The following is an 18503-nucleotide window of genomic DNA, read 5'->3' on the forward strand; positions in this document are numbered from 1 at the left end:
CCCATTTTCTGGATTTTATATCTCCACTAATTGCCCATTTCCTAGCTGGAGAGGTTAAGGGTGGTCTGGTTGGCAGAGTTTGGGTGGAGCAATATTAATCTGCTAACTGGTTAAGTCCAAGATGCACTAAAGTCGTCGTTAAATTCTGTGGGCCACTGTGATGCACAGGGAGGAGCCCAAGGCCCTGATCAGCTCAGACGCCTAAGGCCCCTCCCCTTGGGGGAGCCTTAAGTGTCTGAGCCGATGAGGTCCTTAGGCTCCTCCCTCTGTATCCCATGTGATGCACAGGAAGGGGCCTAAGGTCTGACATCTGAGCAAATCATGGCCCTAGGCTGCTCCCTCTGTATCCCATGTGATGCTGCGGGAGGGGGGGGCCTAAGGTCCTAATTTGCTCAGACCGTCAGACCTTAGATCCACTGGGGAGGGGAAAGCCCGTCATTTCTCACAGGCGAGGCTTGGAGCTGGAAGGACATGCTTCCCTCCAGCTCCCAATGTCTAGCAAAGGTAAGGGAAGGGTTCGGGGAGTGGGGCTGAGTTTGGGAAAGCATCCCTCCTACCTTTTTTATTTTTTGGTAGGAAGGGGGGGTTCCCCCTGCTCTTTTTTTGGGAGGGGGGTAGGAGATGGTTCATGGGGGGCTCCGTTGGAAGGCATCCCTCCTGCCAATTTTCTCTCGTGGGGCGGTATTTCTAGTGCCGCATGTGTCAGGGGTCGTTGGGGAGGTCCATCATCGGCGGTGGGGGGGCTTTTTTTCTTTCTTTTTTTATAGGACAGATATTTTGTGTGTGAAACACCTGCAAAATATCTGTGCCATTGAAAAAAATTTTAAGAAAACCAGATAGACCTGTCGGTATCACAATTGTTTTTTTTTTTTTTCTGATATCCAAAACCCCTGGGATTTTTTGTTTTTCGCATAGCCAAGCGATGTTAGTGCATCAGTCGCTTGGCTACTTTGAATGGGGTTTTAGCTGATTTGCATGGCCTGATCAGAAAATGGGTGATCAAGGGGGGAAAAAACCACGCGGTGAGCCGTTTTGTGAATCCGTCAAAGTGATAGTCACTAAAGCTGTGAAAACAGGTTCTGCGACAATCGCCAACTTTAGCCCATCTAGCCTTAAGTGCCCCCAAAAATACCCAAACTGACCAGATGACAACTGGAGGGATAAAGTAATGACCCCCTCACACCCCACCACTGACCCCTCACACCCCACAAAGATCTGAATGAAGCAGTTCATAGCCTGTGGGGTGGGCTAGTGAACCATAGAGAGGAAGACCCAGGCCCATATACCACTTAAACCACTACATTTGTGGTGGAAAGTGTGAGTCCATGTAAACCCTACTATGCTGCCCTATAGGTGCTACCTGGATCCATAAGGATTATTGGGTTGGGAGACAGGTGGGTCTAGTAGGGTTTGAGGAGAGTTTTAGAGGGTTTACCATAAATTATAAGGGGGTTATGGTGAGATGTACATCTGGCACCCTTTTTTTTTTATATAATTCTTTATTCATTTTATAACTTACATCAAGTACATCAACATTGCTATTAACATTTTAACCCTTTAAGTGAAGTTCACAGCAGTGCCCTCTAAGATGCCCACTGCTCTGTTGGCATGTCAGGGTGGTCAATCCGTCACAATGCTGTTGTCTCCCTTGTCTATATGTTTTTGGACATTTCTAACTCGGATGTTTTTGTTTTTTGATCAAAAAATGGTGAATAAAGTTAGCCGTTTTGGCATCCAAGACGTCCCAAGTAGGCGATTTTCAAAAATAAATTTTTTGGACGTCCCATTCGAAATGGATGTTCCTCCGCTTCCGGCTTTGGATGTCTTGTGGGAGACAATGGCCTTCCTTGTGTCTTAGTGGCTTTTTGAAAATCAACCCCCTGCGACTCTCTAGGTAGGCTTCTGCCTTTTGTTTATTGGGTTTTGTTTTGTTTTTTCTCTCTCTAGTGCTTGTGTGAACGCCGTGGCCTGGTCTCTATCTGGGGAGTACGTCGTAAGCATAGACAGGAAAAGGATGGTCGTTCTCTGGAGCTCATTCTGAACCTGAAGCCCAGCATCCCCTTGGAAGCCAGATTCTATTTTTGGATGGCTGCACGCGAAGCCACTGTTCAGTCCAAGCAGAAATCCGAGTCGGAGCTTCATTTGGCAGGAACTCCCCTGGTGCTGCCTTGACTTGGAATACCGACCCATGCTGATACACCGCTGTAACAGCCCAAACATTAAAGTGAATGAAATTCAAGATACTAACCCTCCTGTTCCTCTTTCACTTGGGGGGGGGGGAGCGCTTTTTAGGTGCTCATGTTTTTGGGCTCGCCTCTTCATTGTACTTGACGCGTTGCTCACTGAAAGCATTTCCTGTTGAGCTTGCGGCCATCTTATTTATAAAGGACCAAATGTTGTTTAGCCAGTCAAGTGGCAGGATTGACTTCAAATTCAGTGCCTTATTCCTCTGCTTTTTGCACAAAGTAATGTTGGAGTGTAAATCGAAACAAAGACTACCTAGATATAAATGTAACAATCGCCTACAGGGGTTAAAGCTACAGCCTGAGCACCCTAGGGTTGTGGGTTCAAACCCACGCTGCTCCTTGCGACCCTGAGCAAGTCACTTAATCCTCCCATTGCGACTGGGACAGGCATGGAAAAATGCTCAAGTACCTGAATAAATTAATGTAAACCATTCTGAGCTCCCCTGGGAGAATGACATAGAAGATTGAATAAATAAATAGTGTGAAAAGTTTCAGCTTCTGATAACCAGAGCTGATATTGTGACATCATAATGCATCATTCCACCAATGAGAGCCATCCTCATCAGTGATGTCACAATGGTTTCATTGTCCTATACGTGTTCACTTTTACTACATTTTGATTTCTAGAGTGGTGCATTGGTTAAAGCTCCAACTTCAACACCCTGAGGTTATGGGTTCAAACCCATGCTGCTTTTTGTGACCCTGGGCAAGTCACTTAAACCCCCACTGGGACAGAGAGAGAGAAATGCTTGAGTGCCTGAATAAATTCATGTAAACCATTCTGAGCTCCCCTGGGAGAACGGTATAGACAGTTGAATAAACAGTTTGAAAAGTTTCTGTCTCTGATAACCAGAGTTGGTATTGTGACATCATAATATCTCATTCCACAAATAAGAGTGCCAACCTCATCAGTGATGTCACAATGGCTTCATTGTCCTAATCTTAGTTCATTTTTTCTATATTTTGAATTCTAGAGTGGTGCAGTGGTTATAGCTCCAGCCTCAGCACCCTGAGGTTGTGGGTTCAAATCCCACACTGCTCCTTGTGACCTTGGGCAAGCCACTTAATCCCCCCATTGGCCCAGGTACATTAGATAGATTGTGAGCCCACTGGGACAGAGAGAGAGAAATGCTTGAGGGCCTGAATAAATTCATGTAAACTATCCTGAGCTCCCCTGGGAGAACAGTCTAGAAAAGTGAATAAATAAATAAGCTCAGACTACACCGAGAACTGTGATTCCAGTAGAGGTTTGCAGGGGATTCACTTAAGGTGCCTTAAAAAATCTTGCAAAAATCCGTGAATGAATTTACAGGCAATGTCTGTCCATTAAATTTTTGACTTGAATTGATGACCGTAAACACTAGCACCTGCGTTCCGTTGCTTAAAATCCTTGGCCAGGGGGCATGCTCACGACCCATGTGCTCATTTTGGGCTTGGCGGGCACTAACCACACACTGGGTGCGTTTGGGGGAGGAGAGTAAGCGTGCCCTATGGTAATTGGTTAGTGAATGGGCATTGGCGTGCACTGACCAATTAGCGCGAGAGCTCTGACCGCCTGCAAATTAGGTGGTGGTAAGGGCCCACAAGCTAATGGCCTGGCGCTAAATTTGAAATTAGCTCATGGCCATTTTAGAACCGTGCTGAAAAAATGGCCTCGGTGAGCAGGAAACCCACAATATCCCAACCCACTTTTTAGTGTGCCTTTGAAAGTGATTGATAAAATTAGGGAAAGCTGCCAGATTTTCCTGAAATGAAATTTTTTGCCTGGGCACCACAATAAATGCCATCTTACTTTTTGGGCGCAACACTGTGTTAGAGTGACCAAATACTCCACATGGATATTTGTTTCTAGTTAAAATATAGAACCAGAGTACCATGAAGGCAGATAACATAACATAACAGAAAGGCCAAATGGCCCATCCAGTCTGCCCGTCCCCAGGAACCATTATCTCTTCCTCTCTCTAAAAGATCCCACAAGCCTATCCCACACTTTCTTGGATTCAGACAGTCTCTGTCTCCACCACCTCTTCCGTGAGACTTTTCCACGCATCTACCACCCTTTCTGTAAAATAGTATTTCCTTAGATTACTCCGGAGCCTATCATCCCTTAATTTCATCCTATGCCCTCTCGTTGCAGAGCTTCCTTTCAAATGAAAGAGACTCGACTCATGTGCATTTATGCCTTGTAGGCATTTAAACGTCTCTTACCATATCTCCCCTCTCCCTATTGGCTAAGGTTCTTACCATTTGCATCTTCTCTTCCTATAGGCTAAGGCTCTGTGCACCTGCATTGTGAGGTCATAGAGCTGCCCATCCACAGTAACCATGATCTCTTTCTCTTTCTGAGAGATCCCACGTGCCTATCCCACACTTTCTTGAATTCAGACACAGTCTCTGTCTCCACCACCTCTTCCGGGAGACTGTTCCACGCATCTACTACCCTTTCCGTAAAAAAGTATTTCCTTAAATTACTCCGGAGCCTATCACCTCTTAACTTCATCCTCTGCCCTCTCATTCCAGAGCTTCCTTTCAAATGAAAGAGACTCGACTCATGCACATTTACATTACGTAGGTATTTAAACGTCTCTATCATATCTCCCCTCTCCCGCATTTCCTCCAAAGTATACAGATTGAGATCTGTAAGTCTGTCCCCATACGCCTTATGAGAAAGACCACACTCCATTTTAGTAGCCTTCCTTTGGACCTATTCTATTCCTGTTTATAACCTTTTGATGTTGCGGTCTCCAGACCCTAACTCTATACAGAGGCATCAATACCTCCTTTTTCCTACTTTTTCCTCTCCCTTTGCAACCTAGCATCCTTCCAGCTTTTACCATCACGTTTTCAACCTGTTTGGCCACCTTAAGATCATCGCGTACAATCCCACCCAAGTCCCTCTTTCCTGCACAAAAGTTCTTCACCCCCTAAACGGTACCATTCCCCAACATGTGACCAAATGGCAATTAGAAAAATGACGGCAGAAAAGGGCCATAGCCCATCAAGTCTGCCCACTCTATTGACCCTCCCCTTTAACCCTTTGAGAGATCACATTCTGATGACCATCCCCTTAACTCTACCCTCTTAGAGATCCGACATGGGCATCCCATTTATTCTTAAAATCTGGCATGCTGCTGGCCTCGATCACCTGCACTGGGAGCTCATTACAATAATTAACCACTCTTTCGGTAAAGAAGTACTTCCTGGTGTCACCATGAAATTTTCCGCCCCTGATTTTCAGCGGATGCCCTTTAAGAAAGAAAATATCATCTTCAACCTCGAGACGACCAGTGATATACTTAAATGTCTCAATCATGTCTCCCCTTTCCCGGCGTTCTTCGAGAGAGTATAGCCGCAATTTGTTCAGCCTTTCCTCGTACGGGAGATCCTTGAGCCCCGAGACCATCCTGGTGGCCATACGCTGAACCGACTCAACTCTCGGCACATCTTTACGATAATGTGGCCTCCAGAATTACACACAGTACTCCAGATGAGGTCTCACCATGGTTCTGTACAATGGCATTAGGACCTCGGGCTTCCGACTAACAAAACTTCTACGGATACAATCCAGCATTTGTCTAGCCTTGGATGAAGCCTTCTCCACTTGATTGGCAGTTTTCACGTCTTCACTAATGATCACCCCTAAATCTCGTTCTGCTACAGTTCTAGCCAAGGTCTCACCATTCAATGTGTACGTTCTGCACGGATTATTGTTGCCAAGGTGCATGACCTTGCATTTTTTAGCGTTGAAGCTCAGCTGCCAGGTCAAGGACCAATGTTCCAATAAAAGTTGGTCCTGCGTCTTACTGTCTGACAAATTGCTGTTACTTACAATGTTACATAGTTTGGTGTCATCGGCAAACAATGTTATTTTACCTTGAAGCCCTTGGGTCAGGTCTCCTATGAATATGTTGAAAAGGATCGTGCCCAAGTCCGAGCCCTGTGGCACTCCACTGATCACCTCTGACCTTTTAGCCTCACAAGCCCAGCCCCCAGTTTCCTCTGGCAGTTAATAGAAGATTTTGCCAAAATTATGTAGTACTTTGCTTACATGTGCAAGAATTTGCCTATTACAGTTTGCAATGTTTTTTTTAACTTTATAAAAATAAAGTCACTTTCTGCCATTTCTTGTATGCCCGTTGTATTTATTTTGCCCTTTAATGGGATGGAAGTGTCAATGTTTCAGATTGACAGGGGATGGAAGCAGGGCAGGATTACCCAATAGGCCAAGTAGGCACATGCCTAGGGGGGCCCGATGAAGGAGGGCATCAACATTGCTTTTTTTTCCAAACGGTGATGGGCCCCTCCAGCATCGATTGGCAACGCGCCCCCCCTCTCCCCCTCCCGATCAGCAATGCGGCTCCCTCCCCCCCCATCGACGGAAAGTAAGACAAGCAAGCAACGCGGGTAAGAAAGGCAACGGGAACTGTAATTGTGCATACGCGGAGAGACTGGAGAAACTGGGGCTCTTTTCCCTGGAGAAGAGGAGAATTATAGGGGATATGATAGAGACTTACAAGATCACGAAGGGCATAGAGAGAGTGGAGAGGGACAGATTCTTCAAACTTTCGAAAACGACAAGAACGAGAGGGCATTCGGAGAAATTGAAAGGGGACAGATTCAGAACCAATGCTAGGAAGTTTTTCTTCACCCAGCGGGAGGTGGACACCTGGAATGAGCTTCCAGAGGGCGTGATAGGACAGAGTACGGTAATAGGGTTCAAGAAGGGATTGGACAATTTTCTGAAGGAAAAGGGGATAGAGGGGTATAGATAGAGGGCTACTACACAGGTCCTGGACCTGTTGGGCCACCGCACGAACGGGCTACTGGGCACGATAGACCCCTGGTCTGACCCAGCATAGGCACTTCTTATGTTCTTAAACAGTGCTGCTTGCCCAAAGCTTCCCTCTGACGCAGCTTCCTGTTTCCGCCTGGGCGCAAGGTGGGGTGGGGCGGGGCAGGGGGCCCAGTGTACTTGTGTGCCTAGGGGCCCTCGACGAATTAATCCTGCCCTGGATGGAAGAGGGAGTGGAGGACACTGCCAGATCGTAAAACCATTGGTTTATCTCGTCTTGAATCAACTAACTGGCTTCATCCCTTTTGAACAAAGAATCCAGTTGGTCTTTTACTGAAACTTATGGCCTCTTTTACAAAGTCACGGTAGCGGCTGCGCTTCACTAACGGCCCCGAAGCCCATAGAGATTTAAAGGGCTTCGGGGCTGTTGCCGCATGTAAAAGAGGCCGTTAATAGTTTCCTTGTTCATTCCCTTATCCTGCTTCAAATTTCATGTTTATTAATTTTTGATATCCCGCAAATCATGTAACAGCTAAGCGTCATGCATAAAATATAAGCACAAATAATTAAAAATTAAAAACATTAAAACAGCAAAATAGTTTGAGGCCAGCAGCATCCCAGACTTTAAGAATAAATGGGATACCTATGTGGGTTCCCTACAAGGGTCAAGTCAAGGAATAGGGTCACTAGGGTATAGCCTTGAAGGAGTGGGTCAGTAGAGTGGCTGTATGATTAAGGGGGTCAGTAGACTTAAAGGGGTGGGTCAATAGAGTGGGCAGACTTGATGGGCTATAGCCCTTATCTGCCGTCATCTTTCTATGTTAGTTATAAAACAGTATGTAACACAGGAGGATAAGGGAAGAAATATAATTAATTTTTAAAAAAATGTAGAGGGGAAGGATTATACACGAGGTATAGGGATGGTCTTCTGGTGAGATTGATATTACAGTTTATAAGAACTGAGGCTTATGGAAAAAAGCATTGGAAAATCTAAAAGTTTTGAGAACTTTCTTAAAAATTAGTAGAGAAGTCTGAGGTTTCTAGGAAGAGTGTTCCAGAATTCTGGACCCTGAACGGAAAATCTGGAGTTACGTGTTGAATCAAGAAATATTTCTACAAAGCGATTGTGATTTAGGGATCTTACCCCCATCTTCTATTAAACTGCGCTAGCGGTTACTAGCGAGGAGAGCCGCGCTGCTCCCGACACTCATAGAGTTCCCAACTAACAGTCAAATGCATCTTTAAAAAGAAAGCGTTTTAACTTGCTCTTGACTCCGTCAATACCTCCTTTTCTAAGTCGAATAACAAGCTCAATTAAGCTTTTTTTTAATCGGCAATAATTGAAACTTAGACGCCTATCAAGAAAGAATGATTGTGTAACAAGGCACCTCTAAAACTAGGCGGCCTTCAAAAGAATAGGCGCTATGCATGTTAACTGTGGGCGTGGCTTCGGGTTAGGCGCCTTGTTACAGAATCGCTGTTCTTAAGCGTGCTTAAGCGCTCGCATGGCCACCAAACTTTTAGCTGTGCCTAGAGCTGGCCTATTTATTGGGCGCCTCCAAAATGGTTGCCCCAATAGGTGCCGCTCAGCGCGATTCACTAAACAGCGCCCAGTTTTACTTGAATCACGCTGAACGGTGCCTATATCGGTGCCTAACAGAAGAATATAAGCAGGGCCTCCGCTGGGTCAGACCCGAGGTCCATCGTGCCCAGCAGTCTGCTCACGCGGCAGCCCAACAGGTCCAGGACCTGTGTAGTAGCCCTCTATCTGTACCCCTCTATCCCCTTTTCCTTCAGAAAATTGTCCAATCCCTTCTTGAACCCTAATACCGTATTCTGGCCTATCACGCCCTCTGGAAGCGTATACCAGGTGTCCACCACCCGTTGGGTGAACAAAAACTTCCTAGCATTTGTTTTGAATCTGTCCCCTTTCAACTTTTCCGAATGCCCTCTTGTTCATTTATTTTTCGAGAGTTTGAAGAATCTGTCCCTCTCTACTCTCTCTCTCTGCCCTTCATGATCTTATGGGTCTCAATCATGTCCCCTTTAAGTCTCCGCTTCTCCAAGGAGAAGAGACCCAGTTTCTCCAATCTTTCTCTCTCTCTCTCTCTCTATTTCTATGTCTCTCCCTTTCTCTCTCTCTCTTTCTGTCCCTCTCTACTCTCTCTATGCCCTTCATGATCTTGTAAGTCTCTATCATATCCCCTCTAAGCTTCCTCTTCTCCAGGGAAAAGAGACCCAGTTTCTCCAATCTTTCTCTCTCTCTCTCTCTCTATTTCTATGTCTCTCCCTTTCTCTCTCTCTCTTTCTGTCCCTCTCTACTCTCTCTATGCCCTTCATGATCTTGTAAGTCTCTATCATATCCTCTCTAAGTCTCCGCTTCTCCAGGGAGAAGAGACCCAGTTTCTCCAATCTTTCTCTATCTCTCTCTCTCTCTATTTCTGTGTCTCTCTCTCTTTCTGTCCCTCTCTAATCTCTCTATGCCCTTCATGATCTTGTAACTCTCTATCATATTCCCTCTAAGTCTCCTCTTCTCCAGGGAAAAGAGACCCAGTTTCTCCAATCTTTCTCTCTCTCTTTCTCTCTGTCTCCCTTTCTCTCTCTCTGTTTCTCTCTGTCTCCCTTTCTCTCTCTCTTTCTGTCCCTCTCTACTCTCTCTATGCCCTTCATGATCTTGTAACTCTCTATCATATCCCCTCTAAGTCTCCTCTTCTCCAGGGAAAAGAGACCCAGTTTCTCCAATCTTTCTCTATCTCTCTCTCTCTATTTCTGTCTCTCTCCCTTTCTCTCTTTCTTTCTATCTCTCTCTCTCTCTCTTTCTCTCTGTCTCCATTTCTCTCTCTCTTTCTGTCCCTCTCTACTCTCTCTATGCCCTTCATGATCTTGTAGGTCTCTATCATATCCCCTCTAAATCTCCTCTTCTCCAGGGAAAAGAGTCCCAGTTTCTCCAATCTTTCTCTATCTCTCTCTCTCTGTCTCTCTCCCTTTCTCTCTCTTTCTGTCCCTCTCCACTCTCTCTATGCTCTTCATGATCTTATAAGTCTCTATCATATCCCCTCTAAGTCTCCTCTTCTCCAGGGAAAAGAGTCCCAGTTTCTCCAATCTTTCTCTCTCTCTTTCTCTCTATTTCTGTCTCTCTCCCTTTCTCTCTTTCTTTCTATCTCTCTCTCTCTCTGTCTCCATTTCTCTCTCTCTTTCTGTCCCTCTCTACTCTCTCTATGCCCTTCATGATCTTGTAGGTCTCTATCATATCCCCTCTAAATCTCCTCTTCTCCAGGGAAAAGAGTCCCAGTTTCTCCAATCTTTCTCTCTCTCTCTCTCTCTCTATTTCTGTCTCTCTCCCTTTCTCTCTCTTTCTGTCCCTCTCCACTCTCTCTATGCCCTTCATGATCTTGTAAGTCTCTATCATATCCTCTCTAAGTCTCCGCTTCTCCAGGGAGAAGAGACCCAGTTTCTCCAATCTCTCACCGTATGAAAGGTTTTCCAACCCTTTTATCAGACGTGTCACTCTCCTCTGAACCCTCTCAAGTAACGCCATGTCCTTCTTAAGGTACGGCGACCAATATTAGATGCAGTACTCCAGATGCAGAGTATCGCCCGATAGAACGGCAGGATAACTTCTTTCGTTCTGGTTGTAATACCCTTCTTGATTATACCTAGTATTCTATTTTGGGCACTTCTTATAGAATTTGCCCTTAACTGTTGAGCATGTTTTCCTTTCTTTTTTTTTTATTTTTTGGGGGGGGGGTGTCAGAAGTATGAAAATTATCTAATAGGAAAAGAAAATCTACAGGAAATAATTTTCGTACGTAAGTTAATCACATATTATGGTCAAATTATGCGTGGAAATTATTGTAATTCGTTAACTCCCTTTGTGTATTTTCATAGTATTTCTTTTCAAGAACTTTAAGAGCAAATGATTTCTTTATTACTTAATGTGATAAATGCAGAAAAGGTTAATGGTCAATGCAATTGATTTGGTGTTTCACATGTTCCCTCTTAAGAAGATCGATGAATGAGATAATGTACCTGTGGGGTTGTGTTTTTGATCCCCCAGCACTTATTGAGCAAATGAAGAAAAAAAAGATACAGACACACATAAACTATGAAGGAAACAGTTTTTATGAGCAAGACTTAACTGGTCGCCTTTAACTGGATTGTGCTAAATATTAATGTTCTTCAGTTAACGTACCACCCACTCTCCCCCCCCCCCCCCCCCCCCCAACTCCTGGCATCCTCATACCATATTTAAACCAGTTAACGTCTGGCCAGAAAATGAATTCTGCAGCTGAAAGTTAGCTGGTTTGCAGAGAGAGAGAGAGAGATTGAAAATATAGGGTTTGTCTGGAGATGTCCCTAAGTTTATGTTTATCGTTTCGGCGTCTCTGTAGCACGATTGAGGCGCCGACACGATAAACATTGTCCCCTGAGGAAGGCGATGCTGTCGCCGATACTGGGTCCTGGTTGGGATTTTGTTCATGTTTTATCATTTTAATTCAATAAAAAGACTTTATCCTTGTCCAATCCATCATCCTCTCCAGATTGGACTATTGCAACTCTATCTACTTAAGCCTAACTCAGAAAAACCTCCACAGACTCCAACGGATTCAGAATGCCGCGGCCAAGCTCATCTTCGCTAAAAGTAAATTTGACCATGTCTCCCCGCTCCTGGCCAAGCTCCACTGGCTTCCGATAATCGCCAGGGTCCACTATAAATGCGCCTGTTTTACTTTCAAAATCCTATATGGTATCCTCCCTCCCTTTATCCCTCTTTCTTGGAATTCCTCAAACCCTAATACCACCAGATCCTCCCACAAATTAAAACTATCCTTCCCCTTGCTAAAAGGCATTTCCCACATAGGAAAGCTAGGGACCTCCCTCCACTTCAAAATCACTGAGCTCTGGAACAACCTTACCTCCCCTCTTCGGAACTTGAGCTCTCTCCAAGTTTTCCGCAAACATCTGAAAACCTGGCTTTTCTCAAAAAATGTAAGTCTCCCTCCAACTTAGGAATCAAGGAAACTTATATCTTGGCATCCCAAGTCCTCTAAATTTTCTTCACACTTCTACCTCTAACCCTCTGTTGTAGTTCCTTCCTATTTCTCCTACTGTAAACCGCGTTGAGCTCTACGAACGTGGAGATGATGCGGTATACAAACCTAAGGATTAGATTAGATTAGATTATCTCCCACACTGGTTGTGACGTCTCCAGTGCCTCTTCTTGATACCTTCTCTCACAGCATTTCAAGGCTTTGTTCCTTCTTTTTTTTTTTTGAAACTTTACACTAAACCAGAAAGGTGAGGATTTTGCCCAGTTCCTAGCTTAAAAGTTACTCGCTGTGAAAATTTTTGCAATGCAAAACAGTGTCGATTATCTGACCTTTGCTAATCCGACCAGCTGGCATATCCAACAGACCCCCAGTAATAGGGTTACCATATGGCTCCAGAAAAAGGAGAATACTGTCGTATTTTCTTTACATTTGCAGAGAATGGCATGGATATGGTTCAATGAATGACCTGAGACAATGTCAAAACGTAGAATTTTGTTTCTGCAAATTGCTACTTAATGGTAAAATAACGCTCAGAATTTAGGAAGTTGCTTGGCTGGGCTGAGAACCTTTCAGCACCCCCTCGTAATTTCGATCTTACATTACATTACAGATTTCTATTCCGCCTATACCTTGCAGTTCAAGGCGGATTACAAAAGATTTGACTGGACATTTTCCAGTGAAGATACAAATGATTATTTTATTTTTTTTTTTACGATAGAGGAGATATAGCTGGAAAGATTCCGAGGGGATTTACAAGTTGGATCTTTCTCCTTTTTCAGTTTTAACAGAAGAAGTTTACTTGCCTTATTTCCAAATCTTCCACGTATGAGTAACTTGTAAAGCTCCCTTAGCCCAGATAATGTTTTGGGAGACTTCTCCGTTATCCATATACAGACAGTATTCTTTAATTTCTTTCTCCAAGGTAGTACATTTCTCTTCATCGTGATAGGTTTTCTTCTCATTAAGGTCCGAAGAATTATCCAAATAGTTGTGTGTCCAGTCTGACCATCTAACGTTGCTAATTTTAGAATGAAATATCTTTTGTACCAGACCTCTATCCGTTCACCATAAATCTGTTACGAAATAGCAATCAGGGAGCTTTGAATGGAATTGTAGGCTTGCTTCTTGGAGTGGAAAATGTCTCCATATATTCATAATTTTGTGAAATTTCTGTGTAATTCCACCGTTGTGAGATGCCAAGGACCTGACCCAGAGAAGGATTTCCAGTTAGCTAAAAAAAATCTCAGTCAGCAGATCTGACAATGTCTCGATTAAAATTGGCCAAATCAGCATTACGGGAATGGATATTGGCCAAAGAGAATAATTTCTTGTTGATCGAAACGACTCTCATTAGGGTCTCTTTTCATGTCTAAAATTGAAGCATTGAGAATTGTTTCCTAGTAACGGCGATTATAGCAGGGAAATTTTTATTTCTATGTAGCCATTTATCCTTTCCTCTGAAATGCTTTCCCTGGCTTCTTTGAAAAGCAATTGACTTGACTTGGGGGGAGTTCAGGCCTTTCACATTCAAGCGTCTAGTTGAAATAGCAAGCGCCATGATACAAAGGAAGCAAAACGCAGCTTTTAGAGAACCTACATGTGGTTTTATTTTCATTAGTTAAGGGGGGGGATGAAAATGTTGAAATATTTGTATATTTAAAGTGCTTTTTTTTTTATTCGTTTATGTTTAAATTCACTGTATTGCACTGTTAATAATTGAAAACTAATAAAGATTAAAAAAAAAAAAAAGAAGGATTCTGCACTCCATTTAATGCCCTCATGGTTTTATACTATGGGCTCCTTTTACGAAGCTGCGGTAGTGGCTTTGACGCGCTAGCCGAAAAACTGCCACCTGCTCAAGAGGAGGCGGTAGCGGTTAGCGCGGCCGGTGGTTTAGCACGCGCTATTACATAGAAACATGGAAACATAGAAATAGACGGCAGATAAGGGCCACGGCCCATCTAGTCTGCCCACCCTAATGACCCTCCCCTACCTTTCTCTGTGAATAGATCCCACGTGTCTATCCCATTTGGCCTTAAAATCAGGTACGCTGCTGGCCTCAATCACCTGTAGTGGAAGACTGTTCCAGCGATCAACCACTCTTTCAGTGAAAAAGAATTTCCTGGTGTCACCTCGCAGTTTCCCGCCCCTGATTTTCCATGGATGCTACCGCGGCTTCGTAAAAGGAGCCCTACGTCTCCGGAGGGAATAAAATGTTTTAAGAATGATAAGAGCAACTGAATCCCTCATCCCTGCTCCCTACCCTCTCTTTCCATGTCAACACATCTGTCTTCATGGCTAGACAGTGTTTCTAAAGAAAGCATCCGTCATCTTCCAGGTTTTCCGAGTGTTTGGCAGTGGAAAGGATTGGAGATTGCGAATAGCCAAATCTAGAGATTTTCCTAACAGACTTGATGCACTAAGGCAGGGGTGTCCAACCTTCTGGCTTCCCTGGGCCGCATTGGCCGAAAAAAAATGTTTCTGGGGCCGTGCAAACGCGTAAACGCTGCAGCAAGACAGAGGAGGGAGCCGGCAAGACAGTAAACACCCGGAGGCAGCAGAGGAAAACACTGCATCACCCTCGACCAGGGCCGCACAAAATACTTCACGGGGCCACATGCAGCCTTCAGGCTGCAAGTTGGACACCCCTGAACTAAGGTTTTAATGGTTTCTTCTGAGTTACAAAGTCTTCTTCCCTTTGCCAGTTTTAACCGTCTTAAATGTGCACTCACTCTGCAAGCCCCTCAATGTCTCTCCACACTAATCTCCCCCTATACTACCCCCCCCCCCCACGAGAGCTCTGTTTTTTAGGTAAGTCCCTCCTATTTGTACCCTTCTTCTCCACTGCCACCTCCAGACTCCGTCCCTTCTCTCTTACTGCACCTTATGCCTGGAACAGACTGTCTGAGTCATAATGTCAGGTTCCGTCTCTAGCAGTATTCGAACCCAAGCTAAAAGCCCACTTTTTTTTGAGGTGGCTTTCAACTCCTAAGCCCCACCCGCCATATAATTACCTACAGTATGCCATTCCTTTCATTCTCTCTGCAAGAAACTCCCCCAACCCCTATACGTCCTATCTGTCTGTCCAAATTAGATTGTAAGCTCTTCTGAGCAGGAACTACCTATTGCATGTTAAATGTACAGTGCTATAGCAATGAAAAATAGTAGTAGTGGTCATTGAGAGTTGTCATAAGGATGATAAGCTCAGCCAATCTGGTTTCAAGTGTCAGTTAAATGGTTTACAAAAAAAATACATTAACATTCAAGTCAATAATCAACCAAGTGGGTCACCCGATGTCCAGATTAGACATGTCCTCTTTTTAGAGCAGTATTTCTCAACTCGATCCTGGAGCACCCCCTTGCCAGTCAGGTTTTCAGGATATCCACCATGAATATGCATGAAAGAAATTTTCATATAACGGAGGCAGTGTATGCAAATCAAGTTTATGCATATTCATGGTGGATATCCTGAAAACCTGACTGGCAAGGGGGTACTCCAGGGTACCTAGACCCACTATAATCTCCCCAACCCTGAAATGTCCTGTCTAAATTAGATTGTAAGCTCTTCTGAACAGGGACTGTCTACCGTATGTTAAAATGTACAGCGCTGCGTAGGCCTTTCAGAGCTATAGAAATAATAAATAGGAGGAGGAGTAGGTACTGCAGGACTGAGTTGAGAAACACTGGTTTTAAGAGGACTGTCCAGGCGTCCGGAGAGCTTTTCAAAACCCGGCACTTTGTCCAGGTTATGTAAAGCATTGAGATCGGGACACTCTCTAAAGTTCAAAGGGGATAGGCTCCGTAAAAACGTAAGGAAGTTCTTCACCCAGAGAGTGGTGGAAAACTGGAACGCTCTTCCGGAGGCTGTTATAGGGGGAAACACCCTCCAGGGATTCAAATAGGGGGAAACACCCTCCAGGGATTCAAATAGGGGGAAACACCCTCCAGGGATTCAAATAGGGGAAAACACCCTCCAGGGATTCAAGACAAAGTTAGACAAGTTCATGCTGAACTTGTGAGACTAGACTCATTTGGAGGACTGGTCTTGACCTAGGGGCCGCCAGGTGAGCAGACTGCAATTCTTATGTTCTTATAGGGGACATGATTGAAACATTCAAGATAATGAAGGGAATAGACTTGGTAGATAAGGACAGAATGTTCACCCTCTCCAAGGTAGGGAGAACGAGAGGTCACTCTCTAAAGTTGAAGGATCGATTCCGTACAAACATAAGGAAGTTCTTCTTCACCCAGAGAGTGGTAGAAAACTGGAACGCTCTTCCGGAGGCTGCTATAGGGGAAAACACCCTCCAGGGATTCAAATAGGGGAAAACACCCTCCAGGGATTCAAGACAAAGTTGGACAAGAACGTGCGCCGGTAGGGCTAGTCTCAGTTAGGGTGCTGGTCTTTGACCAGAGGGCCGCCGCATGAGCGGACTGCTGGGCACGTGGACCACTGGTCTGACCCAGCAGCGGCAATTCTTATGTTCTTATCTGTGCATGCATTGATGCGACACGGTGACATCACACACATGCATGTGACATCATTGCGTCGCATATGCTAATGTGCAGATGCTCTCCGGACATGCACCTGAAGAGACAAGATTTGTGTAGAGCTGGCATGGGGGAGTGGGGGGTAGCGAAAGAGGCAGGGCCATGTTTCCTTTTTTTTTTTTTGACCAAAAATCTGGTAACCCTAACCAGTGGTGGAGAACTTTTCTGTTAATGCTGATTGCCACAGGCTGGAGATCATATATGCCTGTAATCACTGTTTCCTCTAAGCTGGGGGGTGGGGGGTTGTCAATATTGTGTTTTCAATGGCTTGGAATCTTGCAGAGCTTGCCTGTCCTTCACAATTGAAAATGTGATAGTGAAACAGCGGCCCCTACTGGCACGACTGTAGCTGGAGGACTGCCGCTCAGCTTAGAGGGAACAGTGAATAGAGGTACCCAGAATTTGAACGGGTTCAGCTGATATTTCAAACCATACCAGCACAGCTAATTAATCAAAGTTAGGCCTGCTGTTTAAATGATCCTACTTGCCCGGTTAGCTCTGCGGACCACCCTAGCACTGCCTGGATTGTGCCAGGTGGTAAGAGTCAGTATTCAGTGGTACCGCTGCTTGGTTAAGTTCTGCTGAATAACTGAGTTTAACCAGGCAGGAGTCTTTCCTGTCTGGTTAAATCATTTAAAAAAAAATTATCTATAAGCTATGCAGGGAAAATTCTAGAAGGCATCTAAATAAGCGCTTACGTCAGTAAATTTGGCTTCAATAATGAGCTTTTATCAAGCCGCGCTAGCTAGTGTAATACCACGCGCTAAACCGCTAGCCGCGCTAGCTGCTACTGCCTCCCTTGAGCAGGTGGTAGTTTTTAGGCCAGCGCGGGGGGTTAACGTGTGATGAAACGTCGCACGCGTTGACCCCGCTAGCGCGGCTTGATAAAAGGAGCCCTTAGTCCGGAGAAAGGTGCCTATCTTCTTAGACTCGATTAGGGTTACCAGATTTTACTCTTCTAAAATCCAGACCCGTGGCCCTGCCCCCAGGCCCGCCCTGTTCCACCCAACCCTACCCCATTCCACCCAAATCGCACCTTGTTCAACCCCAGCCCTGCCCCCCCCACTCAACCTGTTTTTGCGCTCAGAGCCGTGTCGGGAGGGCACCTGCGTGTGCGCAGGTGTGACGTCGTGATGTGATGTCATCGCGTTCCATCCATGCATGCCTAGATGCCATCCTGAGCTTGAAGCTTTTCAAAACCCGGGCAAAGTGCCGGGTTTTAAGAAACCGTCTGTACGCCGCCCCGGACATGTCCTCTAAAAAGAGGACATGCCCGGGTGAATCCGGACGTCTAGTAACCCTAGGCGCAATTCTACAAACTCTGGCCTACGTTAGAGCTGCCTAAGTTTTAAGTTAAGCGCTGCTAAGTGTGATTTTGAAATGGGCGCCTAAGTGCGATTGACCATCTGGTTCTATAATGGGCGTCTAAAGTTGGGTGCCTCTTACACGCCTAACTTACCCCCTTTTTTACAAAATCATGCTAGCGTTTTTGGGGGGTTTTTTTTCGCTGGTCACAGCAGTAACAGCTCTGAAGCTCATGGAATTCCTATGACCACTGGAGCTGTTACCACCACAGCCAGCGCTAAAAAAAACACTATTGCGGTTTGTTTGCTTTTTTTTTTTTTTTTTAAAGGGGGGGGGCATTAATTGACAAAATACCCTTAACAGCTTCAATAATTGGTTGTAAAAAATGTAATTGGCACCTACTCGATTCTCTAAAACGGGGTCCCCAAAAGGTTGATCACGATCGACCAGTAGATCACAAAGGCAACATGAGTCGATCGCGGAGCCCATCCCGGGCTCTGTGATAGACGCGCGTTGCCTTCATGTTCAAAGCAGTTTACATGCGATACTTCAATGACT

The 18503-nt window shown here is 45.0% G+C and overlaps 1 protein-coding gene across 2 annotated transcripts in view; it reads left to right on the forward strand.

Annotated features, from left to right (window-relative positions):
* The window catches only part of ATG16L2 (autophagy related 16 like 2), a 91502-nt gene extending 89019 nt beyond the window's left edge, over window positions 1-2483 (forward strand). For both annotated transcript variants that reach the window (XM_033947458.1, XM_033947459.1), the window contains one exon: window positions 1948-2483. In XM_033947458.1, coding sequence (XP_033803349.1) covers window positions 1948-2041 — 94 coding nt within the window. In that variant the 3' untranslated portion in view covers window positions 2042-2483. The remainder of the gene's footprint in view (window positions 1-1947) is intronic.
* The last annotated feature ends 16020 nt before the right edge of the window (window positions 2484-18503 follow it).

This window comes from Geotrypetes seraphini, chromosome 6 (assembly GCF_902459505.1).
Source record: "Geotrypetes seraphini chromosome 6, aGeoSer1.1, whole genome shotgun sequence".
In the NCBI taxonomy this organism is placed as follows: Eukaryota; Metazoa; Chordata; class Amphibia; order Gymnophiona; family Dermophiidae; genus Geotrypetes; species Geotrypetes seraphini.